Source organism: Pollachius pollachius (assembly GCF_949987615.1).
Source record: "Pollachius pollachius genome assembly, chromosome: 3".
NCBI classification, from domain to species: Eukaryota; Metazoa; Chordata; class Actinopteri; order Gadiformes; family Gadidae; genus Pollachius; species Pollachius pollachius.
In genome coordinates, this window is record NC_136936.1 from 6,218,805 (window position 1) to 6,238,804 (window position 20,000).

The 20,000-nt window shown below is 50.8% G+C and overlaps 1 protein-coding gene across 1 annotated transcript in view; it reads right to left on the minus strand.

Annotated features, from left to right (window-relative positions):
- robo2 (roundabout, axon guidance receptor, homolog 2) overlaps positions 1-20,000 on the minus strand; it is a 165,883-nt gene that overhangs the window by 10,400 nt on the left and 135,483 nt on the right. The window contains exons 8-15 of the mRNA XM_079732933.1: positions 15,179-15,303; positions 13,079-13,250; positions 8,894-9,102; positions 6,899-6,980; positions 6,542-6,707; positions 5,977-6,143; positions 4,331-4,452; positions 1,674-1,905 (exon numbers count right to left, since the gene is read on the minus strand). Coding sequence (XP_079589059.1) covers positions 1,674-1,905; positions 4,331-4,452; positions 5,977-6,143; positions 6,542-6,707; positions 6,899-6,980; positions 8,894-9,102; positions 13,079-13,250; positions 15,179-15,303 — 1,275 coding nt within the window. The remainder of the gene's footprint in view (positions 1-1,673; positions 1,906-4,330; positions 4,453-5,976; positions 6,144-6,541; positions 6,708-6,898; positions 6,981-8,893; positions 9,103-13,078; positions 13,251-15,178; positions 15,304-20,000) is intronic.

The window sequence follows — 20,000 nt, forward strand, 5'->3', positions numbered from 1 at the left end:
GAGGGAGAGGAGAAAGAGAAAGGGAGAGAGAAATAGAAAGAGAGAGGAAGAGAGAGAAAGAGAGAGAGACAGCGAGCGAGAGTACCGGCCCCACCCAGCCACGAAGGCAGGAGCAGGTCAGAAATAGAACGAGTGGGGCCTCTGGGGGACCAGGATGGGGGATGGAGACGGAGAGGCCCTGGGAGAGGCTGAGACATGCGGCTGGTTACAGCGGGGCTGAGGGCAGTGGGTAGGCTATGTATTGTGTCTGTGTGTGTGTGTGTGTGTGTGTGTGCATGTGTGTACGCATTAAAATATTAGCCAAGATAAAGAAAATAAGGTTAAGAACATGTGTGTGTATGCGTGTGGGGGGAGCAGTGATAGTGTGAGAGTATCTACCTGCCTGGTCCCATGTCTGGTGTGTGTTTGTGTGTCTGTCGGAGTAAGTGTGTGTAGGTTCCTGTGTCCAGGTGTCTGAGTGGTAATGTGTGTAGAGTTGTCCAGGTGTGTGTGTCTGTGTGCGTGTGTGTGTCTTTGTGTAGTTGGCCGAATGTCAGAGTGTATGTGTGTGTGTGTTTGTGTGTGTCTCCGTACGTGTCTGTACGTGTTAGTGGGAAAGCTAGGATGTGATGGTGTCTGTGGTACTGCAGCAGCTCTCTCCGCCTGGCCAGGGGAGATACGGTTGCTCTGAGGCAGAGGGAATTAATGGGGCTGTCACTTCCACAGGATGTGAAGCGTCTCCGACAGGAAGACCCCAGGAATCCTTGGACAGCACAGGGCCGTGTTCCCCGGATAAGGAACACGCTTCGCTCTACGTTTGCATTTTCTGTGTACGTTTTGTTTCCCCCCCCGTCTCCAGACTTGTACTGTTTGGCTTTCCCCTCCCCGGACTTGTCCCTTCTTTGTTTCCGTTTAGAACAGGGTTGTCAACATGTTTTGAACTGATTCAGGAGCCTGACAGGCGAGTGCATTGCTGTCTGTGTAGTTGTGTGTTTGTTTTAATCGGAAACGTCAATAGAAGAAAAGTTAATGACATTTCCTACTTCAACAATCTGACGGCAAACCCTGGGCCCACCGAAGACACACCTGGGATATGGTGTGTGTGTTACTTTGGGTGTGAGCGTGTGCGTGTGTGACTGTGTGGCACGTTTGTGTGTGTCCTGTTTGTGACTGTGTCTACGTCTGTGTCAGGTTCAGGCGACAGATCGGTTTGCGTGTGTTGGGTGTGTCTGTGTGTGTGTGTGTGTATCTTTGTATGTGTGTGTTTGTATGTTTGTGTGTCTCCGTCTGGGTCTTGGTTCGAGTGACAGATCGGTTTGCTCGCAGGAGTTAGGGGAGTGAGTACTCCTTCCAATCACAGCACAGGCCCGTGGCAACATGGAGGGGGGGGGGGGGGGGGGGGATGGATCAAGAACCCCACCAATCATAAACAAAACAGAGCCCAGTGAAAAGGTCAGCTGTCCTCTTGACACACACACACACATACACACACAAACACACGCCTTCACTATCCTCAATGTCAATAGGAGGAACATTAGATCATAACAGAAGGCAGAATGAAAGTGACCTGCGGGCTGCCGTGTCAAACCATCACTCCAGATGTAGGAGGACACACGGATTCAGCCACAGCCCTTCTCAGTTCTGTATTGCTTTACACGCTGCCGCGTACATCGGCCATCACTCATCCCGCTCACCTTCTTCTGTGGTGCGCGCCGTCCGCGACTCGCTGTCCATGCCCTGGAACTCGTTGAAGTACGGCCGCACCTTGATCTCGTAGACGATGCCCTTCTTCAGGGCCCCCAGCACCATGCTGCGCTCCGAGGGGACCTTCACGTCCTGGCTCTGCCAAGGCCCCGGGGAGGGCAGCCCCGACGACTGCCTGTATATAACTCTGTAGCCCTGGATGAACTGGGACTGACGGTCCACCTGGGATCAGTTCAACAAACACACAAAGAGGACACTTTGTTAGAGCAGGAGTTGACGGTTCAGCATCTTCTCGCACATGCTTTGCCGGGTTGTAAGAGGACAATGTTACACGATCTTACGTTAATCTCTGCGTTTACCCTGTGTGCATCGAATCATGCTAATGGAACGACTGCGACTGCTTCTAGCACGCTTTCATCATTAGCGAAGATACTCTTAGCACAATTAGCGCCCTGACATTACCTCACACATCGAGCTACCGAGGAGCCATCCGCGATTCTTTAAATGAAACATCTTCCATCTGCGCGGCTTTACCCATGCTAACACACTCGTCTCTCGTGGTATATAAACCCCCAGCGCTGACAACAGCACCGGAAGCAAAACACAAACAACAAGTCTCAACACGCCGGGGATGAGATCAAAGCAGTGGCACGTGGGTCCTTGGGAACCCAGGGGGATAGATACCTGGGAACTACAAGAGCACCACTTCCACAAAGGAGATAAGAGGCCGCGCTGGGAAGGCTTCCATCACTTTGCAAACGGGTTCAACTTAGAGAAGTTGGACCCTTTTAACCAGATGGAGTCCAGGGTGCCGTGGGGTGGGAGGGGAGAGTTGAATTTATGTGAGGAGGGAGAAGGGTCATTACTCATTGTAATGGCTTGTTAACAGTAGGAAAAGTGAGCAGAGCTTTCAAGTGGGATATTAACCAGCTGTGTTTTAGCCAGTGTGGCTCGGAGTAAATCAGCCAAACGACTTCCAGGCTCGCTGTGTAACTTTCATTAATAGAATGATTTGGGGAATAGAAACGCTGAATCGAGCGACGGCCGCTCTGTTTACGGCGCTAGGACCTGATATATTGCGGACGGCGGTGCGTTCTCATGCTGATTATACACGGCGCTCATAAAGTACAGCTCGCTGGCACGCAGTCCGGCACCAGCCCCTAGGTGAGACGCATTACCAGGGTCAATAAACATGTCACCGGGAGAAAATACAACAAATGTGGCTAATGTGGTTTGTTTAGAAAGGGAAACAGCCGTCCCTGCCTGGTAATGGTCGTACCTAACACCTACGATTGGTTGATTTGCGGTGCAAATCAACCAATAGAGGGGAGCTGCTAAGAGACAGCTGAAGGCTGGCAACTCGATGACAAAGCTACACTGTCTATGTTTTCGCACGTCGTTATCGCCGTAATGGTCGTGGTAAGTATCCGATCAACGCTCGGAAAACTTTACACACAACAATGAAGAGGTTTTCATGCGGGGGGAAATAAATGTTCTAATAATCAACCGCTTTTAAACATCCGCCGTCTGTCTCGAGGAGAGAGGGACTTTTGTGGTATAGGGAAACATAAAAAGAGATTAAAAGGTATTCCTAGTCACATAACTCCATATATTGCCAGGCTTTTAACACTACTGGGAATCGCCCGAGGAGGTGCGCAGCAGAACAAGACACCTGATGTTCCCCGACAAACATCTTGATGTTTATGCCATCCACCAAAGTGTCTCATGTTCACTTACTTTTGAGTCTGCAATTAAAATGTTTCAAAGCGAGAACACACTTCTTAAGAGGATAACTTGGAATTTCCTACCGCAGGAGCAGGAGCAGAAGAAGAAGAAGAAGAAGAAGAAGAAGAAGAAGAAGAAGAAGAAGAAGAAGAAGAAGAAGGAAAAAAGAGAAAATGCTAGCCTGGAGGAATTGCTCTCGAGCTTCAAAGAGAAACACATTCACATCTATCCTACTTTATGACTCAGGGATGTTTAAATCAAAGACGAGGGAGGAACAAAGTTAGGAATCTGAATATCAGAGAGGGGAAATATGGATTTCCCATATTCCTTCCTTCTTCAAACCCAGCCCACTGGAGTGCTCTGTGCCTCACAGGCCGGAGTGAAACTTTTAATTACAGGTTCAAACCGTACAAAATAGGACTGTAAAAAAGACGCCCGTAGCGTCCCTGATGTCATCCATTGGTTTTTACACACAACTGTTTGAGGATCGAGATTTATCTGCTTGGGAGCCGAAGGAAACAAACCACATTTGGCACACAGAGGGCATGATTTGGAGCCGGACTCACACTAGCCTACCGCCAAAACTCCCTCACATTCAATCTTAATGTTCAAACTTCTAAACAGAATATAACTATCAACCCGGACCTGAATAACACATGATACGAGAACGACCATGCCACTGAGATCCAGGCGGTACAAAGAAGGAACCGGCCTATCATTGAGGTCGGCCCTGTGAACCCCCTGAAGAGTGTCCTCCCCGGCATCTCTCTTCCGAGCCGCCTCCATGACCGGACCCTCTGCTTCTTGAGCTTCACAAACAGACGTTCGTCTGTTTGTGAAGCTCAAGAAGCGGAGGGTCCGGTCATGCTGGCGGCTCGGAAGTGAGGGGCAACACGCCGTTGTGCTTATTGTGTGTGCTCACCGTCCAGGTAACCTGTATGGTGGTGGGGCTCATGACCACCGGGTTGTGCAGGCGAACTATGACCTCGCCCAGCTCCTTCTGCACGTGCCTGTGGTCCACGCCCGGCGACGGGGGGCTGATGTCTGGCGAGGAGGAGAAGGCAGAGAAACACAGAGAGATGAAGAGAGAGAGAGAGAGAGAGGGAGAGAGAGAGCGAGAGAGAAGAGATAGAGATACGGTTTGGTTGAGGAGTCTGTTTTACAACATTGTGTTCAACATTTCTGATATAATAAGCCTTTGTGTATTACAAAATCTGTCCAACAGCCAAAGCATCGCTGAACAGACAACTTCAATTCATTCATCTAAGAGGCTTAACATTGCAGGGATTATCACAAATTCACTTGACAAAGTCCCAATCTGTCATCTGCATGAAAATGTCCCCCTGGTTCTTCTTCTCCCTGGGAGAACGTTGGTCGGATCAGGGATCGGTGTGTGACGTCTTCGGTAACCGTAGATGCGTACGACCGTGTCAATGAGTCATGTCTGAGCGCAAACCTTAAATTGACTGCAGAGATGATGAATGAATGGCCTGGTCATATTTTCCAGCTCGTTTGCCGTTTTGCATGGCCATGTGTTTCCAGTTACGACCAATAAAAGAAAAAAAGGCCCATCTACGTGATGCAATGTGGGGATGCAGACAGAGGGTCACGACACCGCACTGGGGAGGAAAAATTGGAGCTGTTTACTGTAGCAACGATCTCCCAGCAAGGTATGATCTGAATGAAGGAATAAATCGACACTGAGATTTCAGTTTGGATTAACCTCAAGTAATGTGGTGCCAAGTGAGCTCAAAAGGCAGTTATTGGAAACAGATTCATTAATTTTCCAATCATGAATGATATCTTTTTTAGATACGCGATATGAATAAGCAGATGGAGCGATGATTACAGGTTAACTGCCAACATCGCTGTTCCAACCTATCTGCTGGGAGTCAAACAACCACAAAATCATCCTGGCTCTATACCTCCACCACATATGTGGTTGGGATGACCTTGATTGCAGCCACGATGATTCACTCTCTGCTTTTCTAAATAGACTCTCCAATAGCCTCCACCAGTAACAGCAGTGGCTTGTCCCGGCCAATCGAGAGCCCAGCAGGGCCGCGGCTCAATGTTGGAGCGGCCGGACTTATCGCATCAGTGCAATGCAGAGACGGGAGTCTGTCTGTGGCGCCTTAATCCAATCTGCCCTGGGTCATTTTCTCCTGTTATCGTCATTAACATAGCAGGGATTGTTCTAACGCTGTTAGTCCTTCCAAAAGTAGACACTCTGACTTTACATAATGTCCTAAGTGTGGCCGTAATGGGCCATGTGGAGGAGAGGGCTGGCCTGACCTCTGTGAAGTAAAGTTAGAAAGATACCGGCTAATTGCTCTTCATTGCACGGGGGGCAACAAGAAGTTTATACCTTCTACACTTGTGTGGTGTATCAGGGGCCACGCAAGTGATAAACAGCGTCAATAGCATTGAACAATAAACGAACAGACTTTGAGACACGTTTCCGATGTAAATGACACTGGAAGCTGAATCACTCCGCAAACACTGTAATGGTTGTGTGGCATTTCTACATTTGTGGTGCCGATGTTAAGAGGGGGTGGTATGGGGTACCTTGGGTCCGAACAGGCTCCGACATGGGGCTGGGGTCGCTCAGGCCCTGGGTGTTGACCGCTCGGACCATGAAGAGGTAGATGGTGTTGGGCCGGAGACCCTTCACCGTGAACTGGGTGGTCTTCACGTGGTCCGCCACCGTCTGCCAGCTGTTGCTCACCGATTGGCTGCAACGACGATGTTACCGGGACGTTAACAATGGTGATATGACGTACAATCTCCATCGCCACTTACCACAAGATAAGATGACACTATTACCCCCCAAAGGGGAAATTCTGCTCCAAAAATAAACCGTGTTAAGCCTAAACAATAACATAAAATACAAATAAGAATAAAACAGTAGACCATCCACACCTCAACCACACCTAAAATTTAAAACAATTAAATTGAACCTGGCCTGTCAAAGAGGAATTTCTTTCTGTCACTTGTGACAGAAAATAAAGTTTTCCTTATCTTATCTATGAACACAAACGCATGCAATGGAGCAAACACAGGAGCACAGGTTCTCTATAGAGCCCTGTGTCTCCCCCATCAGCGTCATCCACACGGCGGCGGCGGAGCTGACCTGAAGGCCTCGATGACGAAGGAGGCGACGGGCGAGGCACCGGGCAGGCCGGGCTGCCACGTCAGGGACACGCTGTTCTTGGTGACGTCCGTGACCTGGGGCTTGGAGGGGGGGCCGGGCAGCTCAATGTCGTCCCGGGTTTTTGCCACCAACAGGCTGCCGGCCTCTGAGGGACAGTTAGGGGTGGGGGGGAGGGTGAAGGGTTGGCACGGTGACATTCACGTCCGCTCATAAAAGAATGAGATGGGAATCGTTGCCCGATTAATAGCCTCCCGAGATGAAACGATTCCAGACATTTAGGGAAGGGGATAAGGTCATAAGGGGGGTGGGGGGGGGGGGGGGTAGGCGATTCTGTACCTTTGACTTCCAAGAAGGCGCTCCACGATGTTTCGCCGCTGGAACTGGCCGCCACGCAGGTGTAGATCCCAGAGTCAGAGAGCTGAGGGTCACAGATCACACACACGCACACACACACACACACGGTCAGCACGTTGGGAGTCACCTCGCCAGCCATGGATATCAAAATATAAAGCCAGAGGTAGGGATCGATAAGCACGTTATGGGCAAACACAAACTCAGCCAGCACTGCACTAGCAAACCTTTCCAGGTGGGAAGAAAAGCATAGACATCCGGTCTGAACACCAGTGCTATTAGAAAAAGGGTCCGTAATGGTTTCAAATCAACACAGTGTATACCGGCCTGTGTGGAAATACACAAACACAATCCCCTTCTGACTGGAATATCTCCGTAATCACACGGGAAACAAGGCTTTAGCCTGCCCCTACCACTTTTACATTCATCTGCCATCTCCCATCCTCAGAAATTTTGCCATAACTGCTCCGTCCCAGATTAGCATTTGCTTTCGTTCCTGCCCTTCGCCGTGCAGAAAAGCAGGCAATAAGCAAGGAGGAAGATGGAGTAGGAGTGATCTCCCCCCATGATCCACTTCCCGTCATCATAAATCCATGCGGTGGCTTCGCGGCTCGATCTGCCGTCGGCCAAATTGCATGTCACTGGTGAGTGGCCCAAAGTGCTGACGCTAATTTCCTAATTAATTCAATTTTCTCCTCGCCGCCCGTCCGCGGCACCACCACCGCTCCTCTCCCTCTTATTTCCCCACCGTCCTGCCGACCGCAACAATGGAGAGGCTAATTCAGTTAGAGGGGGGTGGGGGCTGCGTGAGCCCCCTGGACCGCTGACAGCTGGCCTGTCTCTCCGTCCCTCCGAGGGAACTTTGCCTGTGTGTTGGGGTTTCGTGTTTAGTTATTTTCTGTGTGAGACTCACCGTCGCGTCTTTATTAAATAAAAACGTTGGGGGTCGGGATTTTTTTTCAAACATTATGGATATTCCGGCGAGAGAGAGGGCGGGGATGGGGGGCGAGGGAGAAAAAAATGAGCTTTTTAAATCTAATACACCCTGAATGGGGGGTGCGTGTGCGGCCACGTGTGTGTGTGTGTGTGTATGTGTGTGTGTGCGCTGATGCCACGTGCGTGTGCATCCTATAGCTGGATTCCGTCCAGAGCTGCCGCAGCCGAGCCTTTTAGGAGCTGTCGTGCCACTAAGTGATAGTATCAAACAATTTACCCCAAAATCAATAGTGCCTATTCATCTCTTTTAAAGGCAATGTGATTCTGCTTGTCCGTCTCAGTCACACGGCTGGGCAAATCGAATCCACTAAGGGGTTCCTACGCTGAATCACTATAGAATGCACGCCGAGGGCAGCATACGCAGAGTGCATACGTGCATGCTGCATCGAGAGACAACATCAGATGAGATGACATCAGATGTGACAGCAGACAGGAAGGAGTGTTGACGGACCGGATGTCAGAACCGTAGGTGTGGGGGGGGAAGAGCAGTAAAGTGGAACACGGAAAAGGCATTGATCCCACCGGACACGACTCTTGTACCCATCCACGAGAAGTAATAATTCCTGGTTCATACGCTGTATTTTATAAAACCTGTCACATTTTTTGATTACAAGTTACTTTAAGCCGGCTTCACCGTTTGACCTAGAACTATGATTAAGCATTTGGGTAACGCAACCACTTCGTTAGCTAAACGCAACCCGCTCTTTAGCTAAACCAATTACATTTTTGCATGTATTTGCATCCCGTTAAAGTCACAGGTACAACACAAGGATAACACCACAAATGAAACTCATAGCGTCCCCACCTCGAGCGGGCCATTCTTCAACAAAACAAAACAATGTCAAAGGGGTTCCGCAAACAAAGGCCTGCATCACTCGTACCGTGCGCCAGCAGCGGGGTCGGCGCGCTACTTCAGCTATCATTACAGGTAGCACTCACAGGGAAGGTGTTATCTAGAGCTCAACACCACAGCAGGTGCCTCACCTTGACACTCCTGATCTGGAGGCTGCCCAGCTCCTGCAGGGACACGCGCGGGTCCTTGCCCAGCAGCAGACTGACTCCATCTTTCAGCCAGCTAATGGACGGGATTGGGTCTCCGGACGCCTGGCACTTCAGCAGGGCCACGCTGTCCACCCCCAGCGTCTGATTGGACGGCCCTTGACGGATGATGGGCGGCGGCCTGTCTGTCAGGACTGGGGCAGAGGCGGTTGGTCGTGTTAGTTTAGCGTCGCGCTGAAAACTGTAATTATTATGAGGAGTTTTTGAAGCTGTGTTTCGCAACAAAGTGATTTACATATCAAAAAGAAAAGATATGATAACAGCAAATAGCACACATTAAAACAACAGATAACAGTACAAGCGTTTGAAAGGATAATAGTTAATTGTGCCGGGTTTGAGGTCAGTTTATATTGGCGCACGATTGTAATTTTTTGACGTTCAAAGAAAGACCTTGAAGGAAAAACAAACAAAAAAGTGGAATTCAAATGGTTCAAAGTTAGACAACGTTATTAAAGAGTAATAAGGGAGTAAAAAAGAAAATACGTGAAATATCCTCCCCACAACAAGACCAAACACGTAAGTATCGGATGTGGGCACGGAACTAGATTCATCCCCAGGTCTCTGTAATTACACCGCAATACAGCGTCTTCGCGCTGGCCTTCCAGGAAGCTGGGGGAGAAACAGCTGAACACAGTTTCCCAGCCGCTATTGATGTGGCGAGGGGACTCTACACAGTCCCCCCCCATGCGGACACAGACCCATGTTTATACCCCCCTCCCCGCTGTGGCACGGTGTGGCCGCGTGGTTCCTGTCCGTTGACCCAGTGTGGGTGCAGATAAGTACTTCATTATGCTCCACAGGGTGGGAGGCTGTCAAAACAAAAGGTGTAGCCCAGTAGTAGCGGAATTACATGAATGAAACAAAGCAATGCATGAGGGCTGCCCGTTGAGAGACACCTTTACTTTGAAAGAGGAAATGGGTTTTCCCAGTGTGGGTTCAGATAAGTTCTTCATCGTGCCCGCTGGTGGCTGGGAGCATGTTAAAAGAATAGGTATAGTCCAGAAATTGAATTGAATGAATTAAATGCAGACATTTATGAGGCTGTTTGTTCGAATTGAGTTCAACAGGTTGAAAAAAGAGATACCTTTTACTTCAGAAGGGGAAATAGACACTGTTCCAGGAAACCACATTGGCTTCTTCATGCGCACACTTATATGGAACTGTTGGATCCATATTAGATGGATGCATCCCTTTGTAAGCCCTCATAAATCACTTTAGGGTTCCTTGTATTAAATAGTACATGTGTCAGAGGACACCTCTTGAAGAGTTCAGCTTTCGCTGAAATATGTGGAGAAACCCTGGCATCAAAGCCGCTTCCACATTCATTAGAAGTTATGGATTCATGATTTAAGACCTTGCTGGTTCCAATTATCAAGTCTACCTCCGTAACCTTTCCACACACCGGCTCTCTCCCCTACGTCCACCCACAGATACATCACAGGGCGAGGGCAGGAAGTAACCGCAACGGACTTGAATAAAACCGCTTCCAATCACCTTTGGCTGTCCTCTCGGTCTCTGTTCACCTAATGAAGAAAAGGTGGTGCGCTCCAAAAGTGTGAAATTAACGATGAGACGCTTCGCTTGGTTTTTTAAAATTCCCCAGAGTTTTTCGTCCTTCTTAATAATGAAAAATAAAAAAAGCTCGGCCAATTTGAGAAAACCAGCATCCACTAAATAATAAACACGCTAGTACTGCGAGGTGAGCGAAGTCAATGTTTACATATTCATCACAGGTTTGCGGTCCACAGTGGTCGTCATCATCCCCTCCGCTCTTTAAAAGGGGGGGGCCTCTGAAGTGATGGGAGACAGCCGCTGTGATTAAAGACTGCATAAATAAACTGGACTGGCCTCACTGTAGCCCCCGCTCGTATCCTCACCACCTACATCAGGGCTCTTCCCCAGCCCTAATAAATTTCACCCCAGGCCATTAGCGCTTTGGGGGGTGGGTTGGGGGGGAGGATGATTCCGCTGTCACCGCTATCGCCCCTGAATGATTCACGGAGACACCGCGCTGGCGGGGCTCAGGCCGCTGCCCGCGCCCCGGTCCGGAGTAATCCCACACGTTTCGCTCAGAGGATCGGTATTCGTTAATGACTCCGGGGTGTTCTTTCTCTCCCCGGCGCTCCGACCGACGCATTCCATGTTTTGGGAAGCTGATCTGGGGAGGAAACGGCTGATGACGATTCCGAGGGCGGGTCTGAGGCGAGACGGTGGAGGTTAAAGGCGGGGGGGAGGGGGGGGGGGGGGGGGGGGGGGGACTGATGGTTGTGATGGGTCGATGTCGTCGTCGGGAGGCTAGGCTCTCGGGGGAGGCCTTGGTCGCCACGGATCAGGAATTTCTCATTAGGGGATCTCCTTGAAATTGGCAGGCTTTCAGCAAAATCCACCTGATGACTGTAGCAGGTGTGGAAGGGACCTCCCCCCTCCTCCCTCCCTCCAGCCCTCCCTTTTCGGCCTTGAATGCACGACTCCCACTCTTGTATCCCCCCCCCCCCCCCCTCCCCCTGAGCTACACCTGAGCCTAAACAACGCTTAGGTAAACAGAAACAGGTCTAGTTTGGGGGGGCACTGCGGCGTGTTGCTGCAGGTGATTGGTGGGCTACCCCGAGGGCAAACGACAACAAATGTTGACGTTGTGTGCGATGTTGCAGATGGATCATTACAGTGTCGGTTTGGACGGAGAAAAAGTGATTGTGCGTTGGGGCAGGGGAAGGGGGGGTGTTTAATCTGCCGGCTGTAGCGGGTCCTTCAGGAGAGCCCTGGATGTCCGTCCATCTTCCCTCCCCAACAGCCAGGCAGATTAGATGTCTCCCCACCTTGCAGGACCTCATCATTCATCGTGCCGAAAAGCCCGTTGTCAAGCACTCACTTAATCACTTACCCCCCTCTTTTCCTCTCTCTCTCTAGCACACACGCACTCAGACCCAGACACACACTAATGTGAAAGCGAAACACACGCACATACACGCACACGCGCACACACACACACAAACACATGCGCACGCACACATAAAAAACACACACACACTTGAAAATACTCAGTTGAGTGCTGATCATTAAACCCAGAGTGACTCAAGGGCAGTGTTTCTCCACAAAAATAAAAAATAAATGTAGAACATTTTTACAAAATTAAAAAGAACTTACTAATGCAAGAAAGTAACTAGAGGCCAAGGGCAAATCCACACACAGCGGTTCCTCGCACAAAAGCAGAATTTATTCAAGCACATGAAAAACTAACACTTTTTTTAATACACTTGCAAGACTGCTGAAGGCCAAATCCTATTTAACAGACTCGAGGGTAAAGAAATAAGGGAATGTGTGCAAAATTAAATATCAACAAATTAAAAGCAGAGTAAAGAATAAATAGTTAGATGGGAGGATGAAAACATGTTTTTCCTTTTCAGGAGCGAAGCGGCCCACCCGAAATCGAACACATCAACACATTTTTTCTTTTGGCCCTATTGGCACTTGCACGAATCTGTGTATGTGTTTGGCAACATGCACACATCTGTGTGTACTGCTTACTACCAAGTCATTTAGCAGATGCTTTCATCCCTATTGACTTACAGAGAATTTAGAAAAAAAATAAATGCTAAGGTCAGCGGTGAGCAGGTCATTAGGGCATCCTGCTCAAGGATTCTCGCCCACAGGTATTAACCCCACAACCTCTTGGCTGGGAGTCAAACTGCAAACCTCTAGGCTATCCTGCATCCTGTGAGTGTGTGTTTGAGTGTGTGTGTGTGTGTGTGTTTTTGTTGGTACCTGCACACATGTTTATGTGTTTGTGTGTGAGTGTATGTGTGTGTGCCTGCATACGTGTGTATGTATATGTGTGTGGTCATTCATGTTTACACGTGTGTTTATGTGTGTGCATACATGCGTGCCTGTGTGCGTGTATGTTTACACGCATGCCCCTGTGTGTGCGTGTGTGTGTGTGTGTGAGTGTACCTGCATACGTGTGTATGCATATGTGTGTGGGCATACATGTTTACCTGTGTGTGCGTATGTGTGTGCATACATGCGTGCCTGTGTGCGTGTATGTTTACACGCACGCCCCTGTGTGTGTGTGTGCGTTTGTGTGTGTCTGTGTGCGCGTGCTGCCGTCCTTACCGTCGGTGACCTCCAGCTGGGCCTTGGCCAGGATGCTGCCGGCCACGGTGAGCGCCTGGCAGATGTAGTAGCCGGCGTCGGAGCGCTGCACCGAGCCGATGGTCAGGGCTCCGCCCGGAGACACCGAAAGGCGGCTGTTGGGCTGCTGGGGCTGGTTGGGGAACAGAAGGTTCTGGAGACAGAAGGAGAATAACAGATCACACACGTGCACACACCCAGACACACACACACACACACACATTATTGTGTCTTTGCTTATTCTAATTTGATTCCACAAATGGCTCGATAAAGGGTCAACGTTCTATTTGTCCTGTCTCTCTGATGTGGCTGTAGGTAGTGGATTTAGTTCAAGGACTGAGGATCACATTGAACCCCATCTAACCTCCACCCATATTCTCTGCTTCCTCCGTCACACAAACTCTCCCTCTTTCTTCCAATCTCCTCCTTCTGCTTTATCCTCCGAAGAAGAGGGGATTCAATTACGCATTAATGACTTTAACCACGAAGTGATGCAATTTTTTTAATTAGGCCCGATGTATGTCTCGCACATGACAAATGTCTGCTTCGTTGTGCTCAAGTGTGACTAAAAAGGCCCCTTTCTCTTGCCTCATTACTGTACTCAATTACGGCCTTAATTTGTTCTTTTAACAAATACCCTCATATCTAATTTAAGTCAGCGTGGGTGAGAGCGAGGACCGTGGTGGCTGACAGTGATGAGGGCTGGCCCATCTGTTTTGGGGGGAAACTATTTGTAAGACCTGTCCGCTTGAGAAGCCTGCTTCCTTAATCCCAGCGGTAAGACATGGGCGAGCTGCGAAGGAGCTCACAGCATGCGCTGCCGAGCCACACGGACACTAGGTCACCGTCAGAAGACAGAGTCGTGCTATGATTACACGCCCGTGTTCGGACTTCCTGCAGGGGCCTGTTTGTCTGATCCCTCCATTGTGAAGCGTACTGCTGTAATTGTGGGTCGCCATGGAGTGCATGCGTTTGCGCTGGTTGTGTGTGTGTTTGTGTGTGTGTAGTTGTGTACGCGCATCTGCATTTTTGCATCATTGTGCATTCTTGTCTGTGTGTGTATGTGCCTCGATGTGGGTGCGTGGGAGTGTATGTGCATTTGTGTGGGTGAGTATGTATTGCTGGCCGTGGGTTCGGTTGTGTGTGTATGTGTTAACCTCTGTGTGTGTGCGTGCCTTTGTGTGTGTGTGTGTGTGTGGGTTTGTGTGTGCGTGTGCAAGAGCATGCCGGAAGTTGTGTATGTGTGTGTGAGTGCCTGTGTGTGTGTGTGAGCATGCCTTTGTGTGTGTGTGTGTGTGTGTGTGTGTGTGTGTGTGTGTGTGTGTGTGTGTGTGTCTGCACCCTAGCCAGTGTTGAATCATATCTCTGGCCCATCTACAAGCCCCTGCAGGCTCCTAATTGGTGCTGTTGTGCTGCGCTGTGAGGACACACAGGTATTTGAATGAGTAATCTCCTCCTCTCTCCAAGCCAGGGATCAGGATGGCTCTTATCAGCAGCGGGATCAGGGAGGAACTGATCTGAGGCGGGCTAGCTCGTCACACCGTCGCTTACTGGCCCTCTTTGATGCTCACAGTGTGACTATGGGCTGGTCTCGGTCACCTATCCCCCTCCAAGATAGAGCTCGAATGGTAGTGTAGTGCCTATATGTGTGCGATTGGGAGTCTGAGTGTGTCATTGTTTGAATGTATTGTGTGTGTGTGTGTGTGTGTGTGTGTGTGCGTGTGTGTGTAAGGTATGTGTAATTATTTTAGAATTTTGTAGTAATTGTGTGTGTGTGTGCATGTGTGATTATTTCGTTGTGTAGTAATGTTTGTGTGTGTGTGTGTGTGTGTGTGTGTGCTTGCGTGGGCGTGTGATTATTTTAGTGTTTTTTTAGCGCTTTTGTTATTGTGTGTGCGCTTCTTTGTACGTGTGCGATTGCGTGTCGGTTCTTCGGCATGCCCATGCAAACACCGCGGAGCAGGCCTGGGTCTGGACATGAGTGAGGCGGTGGTTACCCCGCGGCCACAGAGGAGCAGGTGTCCTCACAACGAGCTGCGGCCGTGTGCCCGGGAGGGGTTAGGCGCGTTTGTTTTGCCTCACCTGGCTGCCCTCCTTCTGCCAGAACACGGCGGGCTGGGGGTTCCCCTTGGTCTCACAGGGGAAGGTGGCCACGCGCCCCTGCGCCACGATCTGGTCCCTCGGTCGGATCACGAACTGGGGGGCCGCTGGAGGGCGAGGGGAGGAAGGGAGGGTCAAAGGTTAGCGACGCCACTGTTAGAGGAAGCCCCCCCCCCCCCCCCCCCCCCCCCCCCCCCCCCCCCGTGTGAGTGTGTCGACGTCTTGACACAGAGGTCGGGGGGGTACGAGTTAACCGTGAGGGAGGGGGACAGGGCTTGGGGGAGGGTAGGGAAGGGGGGAGAGGGGGAGAGGTGGTAGAAGGTGAGAGGAGGCTGCAAGGGTTTGCGCTCCGTTCAGGCGACGGCAAGCACCGCCGAAACCGACGCACAGAAACACGGAAAACGCCGTGCATGGGCTCCATGCAGCGACGCCCATCGTGTTTCGCGCCCGGCCCGCAGCGAGACAAAACAGAAGCGCCAAGGACGCTGCCCATGGCTTTCCGTCGCCACGGCAACCGGGTTTTTTTTCTTTTTTTGTTGTGTTGGGCCATTCATTCTGAGGAGAGGCTGAGGAGGCTAGAATGAATGGCGGCTCAACGTCACGCGCGTCCACAAGACAAAAAAAGACCCCACCGATACAGGGACGTGGTGGAGGAGACTTTGATATCTAATTGTATGCAGAGGTGCATGCCAAGCCCGGGGTAGGACCTCGTAATGAGCTTAACGTGGGCTAGTCTTTGAGGCGCTGGGCGTTTTTCATCAAAGGATAGCTCTTACTGAAAGACAAGGTCAGAGGAGGCGTCTCGGATAAAGGAGGAGACACAGAATGAAGCGGGATGGAGAGTGAGGGAAAGAGAGAGAGAGAGGAGAAAAAGAGAGGAAGCGAGAGAGAGAGAAGGAGAGAAAGAAGGAGAGAGAGAGAGAGAAGGAGAGAGGGAGAGAGAGAAAGGGAGAGAGAGAGAAGGAGAGAGAGGAAGAGAGAGGGAGAGAAGGAGAGTGATGGAGAGAAAGAGAGACAGAGAGCCTGAGCGAGAAGGAGAGAGAGAGAGGGAGAGCGAGGGAGAGAGAGAAAGGGAGGGAGAGAGAAGGAGAGAGAGGAAGAGCGAGAGAGAGAAGAAGAGAGAGAAGCGTGCAATGGACTGCAATTTAAAAACACAACCTCACAAAGAAAGGTGAGTCTTCAAAACACACAGCCTCCATTGAAACACTCAACTATCCTGTTTGGAGGACCTCCGTGGTCTGAGGTATGTCCACTTCGCCTCACCCTGGTGCTCCAGGAATGAGGCAGACATGTCGGAATGGCAGAGCGAGGCGATAGAGACGTTGGTTGATAGTCTTTAATATGTGCTCCCTCACTCCCTAAACACCACCACCCTGCAACAGACACCGCCTCCACACCTCCATGCATATCCACTTCCAACAGCAACACCCACCCAAGGATTCTCCAATGAAACAAATAGTCATAAATCATTTTTAAACTATTTTATATAGGGGCCGACAATACGACATAGTGTGAGAATATCTGAAGACTCATTCAGTTATAACGTCTTAATTACATTTTATAATCCTAACACAACATCTCTTTAAAGGCAATCTCTGTGTGACTTCACAGGCTATCGTCGTTCCCACGTTCTGATGTTTGTCAGTGGATAACTAGGCTATGTTAATAGTGAGAGTAAATAATTCCCGACCTTGGTCCACTTCAGAAACAAGACATACTGATCCCTTGGCCAGGGTTAATACATAACTACAAGGCACTTGTTTATTCTGTGACGGTTGTTGTTAGATTAAATCCGCGCGGCCCAGTGATGACAAACGCTATGTTTGCCACGATAAGAGATCACATGGTCTTTCCGAGAAGAAGAGGAATAAAAGGCCATCCGCAGAAACACACGGAGCAACCGACAGCATGCCTTCCCGATTACTAGCGGGGGATAACAATAACAATCGTTAGCCTCGAAAAACCCGGAGAAGTTTACGCAAAAAATAAGTCATTCTTCCTAAGAAGTCTAACAAGCCGAGGATTGTTGCGAGGCGACGTGGCGCTCGCCCGCTCGCTCTCTCTCTCTCCGCCCCTCGTCGGATTCCTCTCTAAGTCCTCGCTCTTGACGGACCAGCTGGTCCCAGTGAGGGGCAAACTCTCCCCAGTTGGCGGGTTTCCCCGTGTAATCCCCTTTTTTCGGGAGTGTGTATTTGTCAAAGACACACAGAGCCCGGAATGCTACAGATGGCTACAGATTTACGGCCGTCCCTTCTCTGGTCCTAGCCGAGCTGTGGTGTCTCATTGCTCTCAAGACTGCTGGGCTCGGATACAATGCTCCTAAATCACACTCTGGCAAAGTCTCCCGTCATCCTCAACTCTCTGCTCTGCTCTACATACACACTGGCTCGATTCCACGTGTGCATTCAGACACACACACACACACACACACACACACACGCAAAACACAGATGCATGCAAGCGCACACACAGCCACCCACCCACACACACACACACACACACACACACACACATACACAGATGCATGCAAGCGCACACAGGTGCACATATGCACACATGCACACACACTCACACACGTGTGTGTGTGTGTGTGTGTGTCAGTATGTGTGTGTGATTGGGTGTATGTGTGTCTATGTGTGTTAACACCTGAGAACCTGGTCTCTATCACTTGCCTTGCACCTTGCCCATTCCTGACACCCTCCCTTTATCTGTTACCCTGTCCTGCCTCAGCTCTTACGCATCAACGGCAGCTGTGACCGTAAGCTCCTCAAACAGCAGGCCAGTGCACAAGTGTGTTTGTGTTTGTGTGTGTGTGTGTGTGTGTATGTGTGGTGTGAGTGTGTGTGTGTATGATGTGTGGTGTGAGTGTGTGTGTGTACTGTGACCCCTAACACGGGTCAGGCAAGGGGTAGATGTAGGAAAAGATTGGTCAGACGACAACTGTTCTCTTTGAACCATGTTCATGCCCCCCCCACCCCCATCACCAACATCACCCCCACCGCGCTCACCCCCTTACACACACAACCACGACCACCAGCCTCACAGCATGTACCGTGAACAGCGGTCGTCCAATTAAAACATTACTTCTGATTTCATCTCGAGAGTTGCACTTCACCTCCTGATTAGCCCCGCTCCTCCACCCCTCCTCCACCCCTCCTCCACCACACCTCCATTATAATTGCACCTCATCTCGGGTCTAGACTGCGGTACTTAAAAGCCGAGGAGCACTCCTTCCTGTTTCAACTTGATTAGCCTGGACCATTGTTTACCCTTCTCCAACAGAGGTGTACCGCGGCGGCCTGGTTAACGGCCTTCCTGCCGGCCTCCTGCCCTGCATAATGTACCAGCGCAGAGAGTATACACAGTATATATATGAATATATGTATCCCTCCGATGGTGGAAACTATCTGAGCAGAGGAGACAGCGGGGGAGGAGGGGAGGACGACAGACCCCTGGGGTCGGGGAGGGTGAGGTGGGCCTGGGATCTGGATCTGGTGGAACAACAAGAAGTAGAGGGGAGCCATTCACACACACACACACACACATACACACAGGCACATGCGCACACACATACGCAACCATGCACACCCACACACACACGGACACACGCGCGCGCAGGAAGGAAGGGATCAAACGCGCGGGCCGGATCAAGGGGAGCTCGGCGTGCGACGGTCCCACAGCTTGGCTCGGGGCTGGCTCAAGCTGCTCGCCGTCTTCCTTCAGAGGGCCTTAATGACATGTGAGGGGCTCCTCTTTTCACCCCCCCCCCCCCCCCCCCCCCTTCCCCCCCCATATTTAATTCATGACCAATCACATCTGCTGCTCCTCCAAGCTGCAGGAAGCCGCGGTGGCCCTGCTCTGCCGAGAGACAGGGTCCTACTACATGCACACTCACACACACACACACACAAATGTGGACACATACACAAACACACACAAACTGTTTGTGTGTGTTTGTGCGTGTGTGTCAATTTGAGTTGTGCCTAAATCTCTCAGAGATGAGTGTGTCCCTTTCCCCAAGACGAGCTCAAAGTGTCACCTTCTCACATTTCCGTGCGGTTGACGGTTGTCGGTGACAACGGAGGCAAGAGACACCTCGGGTCTCGCCGCCGAGCCGGGAGCCGTCCCCTTCCTGCCAGTCGAGCCCATCCAGACACCCACCTCGCCCCCTTCCAACACACGCCCGCCCACCTCCCGGAAAAACCTCCTCCAGACACACCGATTCCCTCCGCCGCCACGCCACCGAACACGACATCCACCGCAAAAAACACACACACTTCGGATCGTGGGGCGTCGCCGCCGTCCTCCGCGCCCTCACAGACGCTCACGACTAAAGAACAGGACATCCAGAGGCACCGGGCGGCTCTATCCCTGCGGCTCAGACGGTCCGAGGCACGTGGATCAGAGAGCGCCGGCCTTCCCGAGGCCTGAGCCTCCACATGGAGCTCAGCAACAAGAAGGAACAACAGAGGCGTCGCAGGGCGAGCACAGCAGGGAGCCGTTAAGGAGAAAACAGAATAAAGGCTCTGTGACTTCAAGCCTGTGAACATCGTCTGCGGGGCTCAGGGGGGTTAGTTCAAACACGGTTTGAGGTTCGCTTTTGGCTACAAGAGAAAGAGAGAGGGAGAGAGAGAGGAAGAGAGAGAGACAGAGACTACTATCAGAGTAAAGGAGCTATGTTGTTCTAAGACGGCTGTGTTGGTTAGTCGCTAGACTAACTGAGTTTTGATAATGCTGGTTAGTTGGTAGTCAGGCAGTGGGATGCTGGGTGGGCAGGGGAGGAGGGAAATGGGGTGGCGGGGGT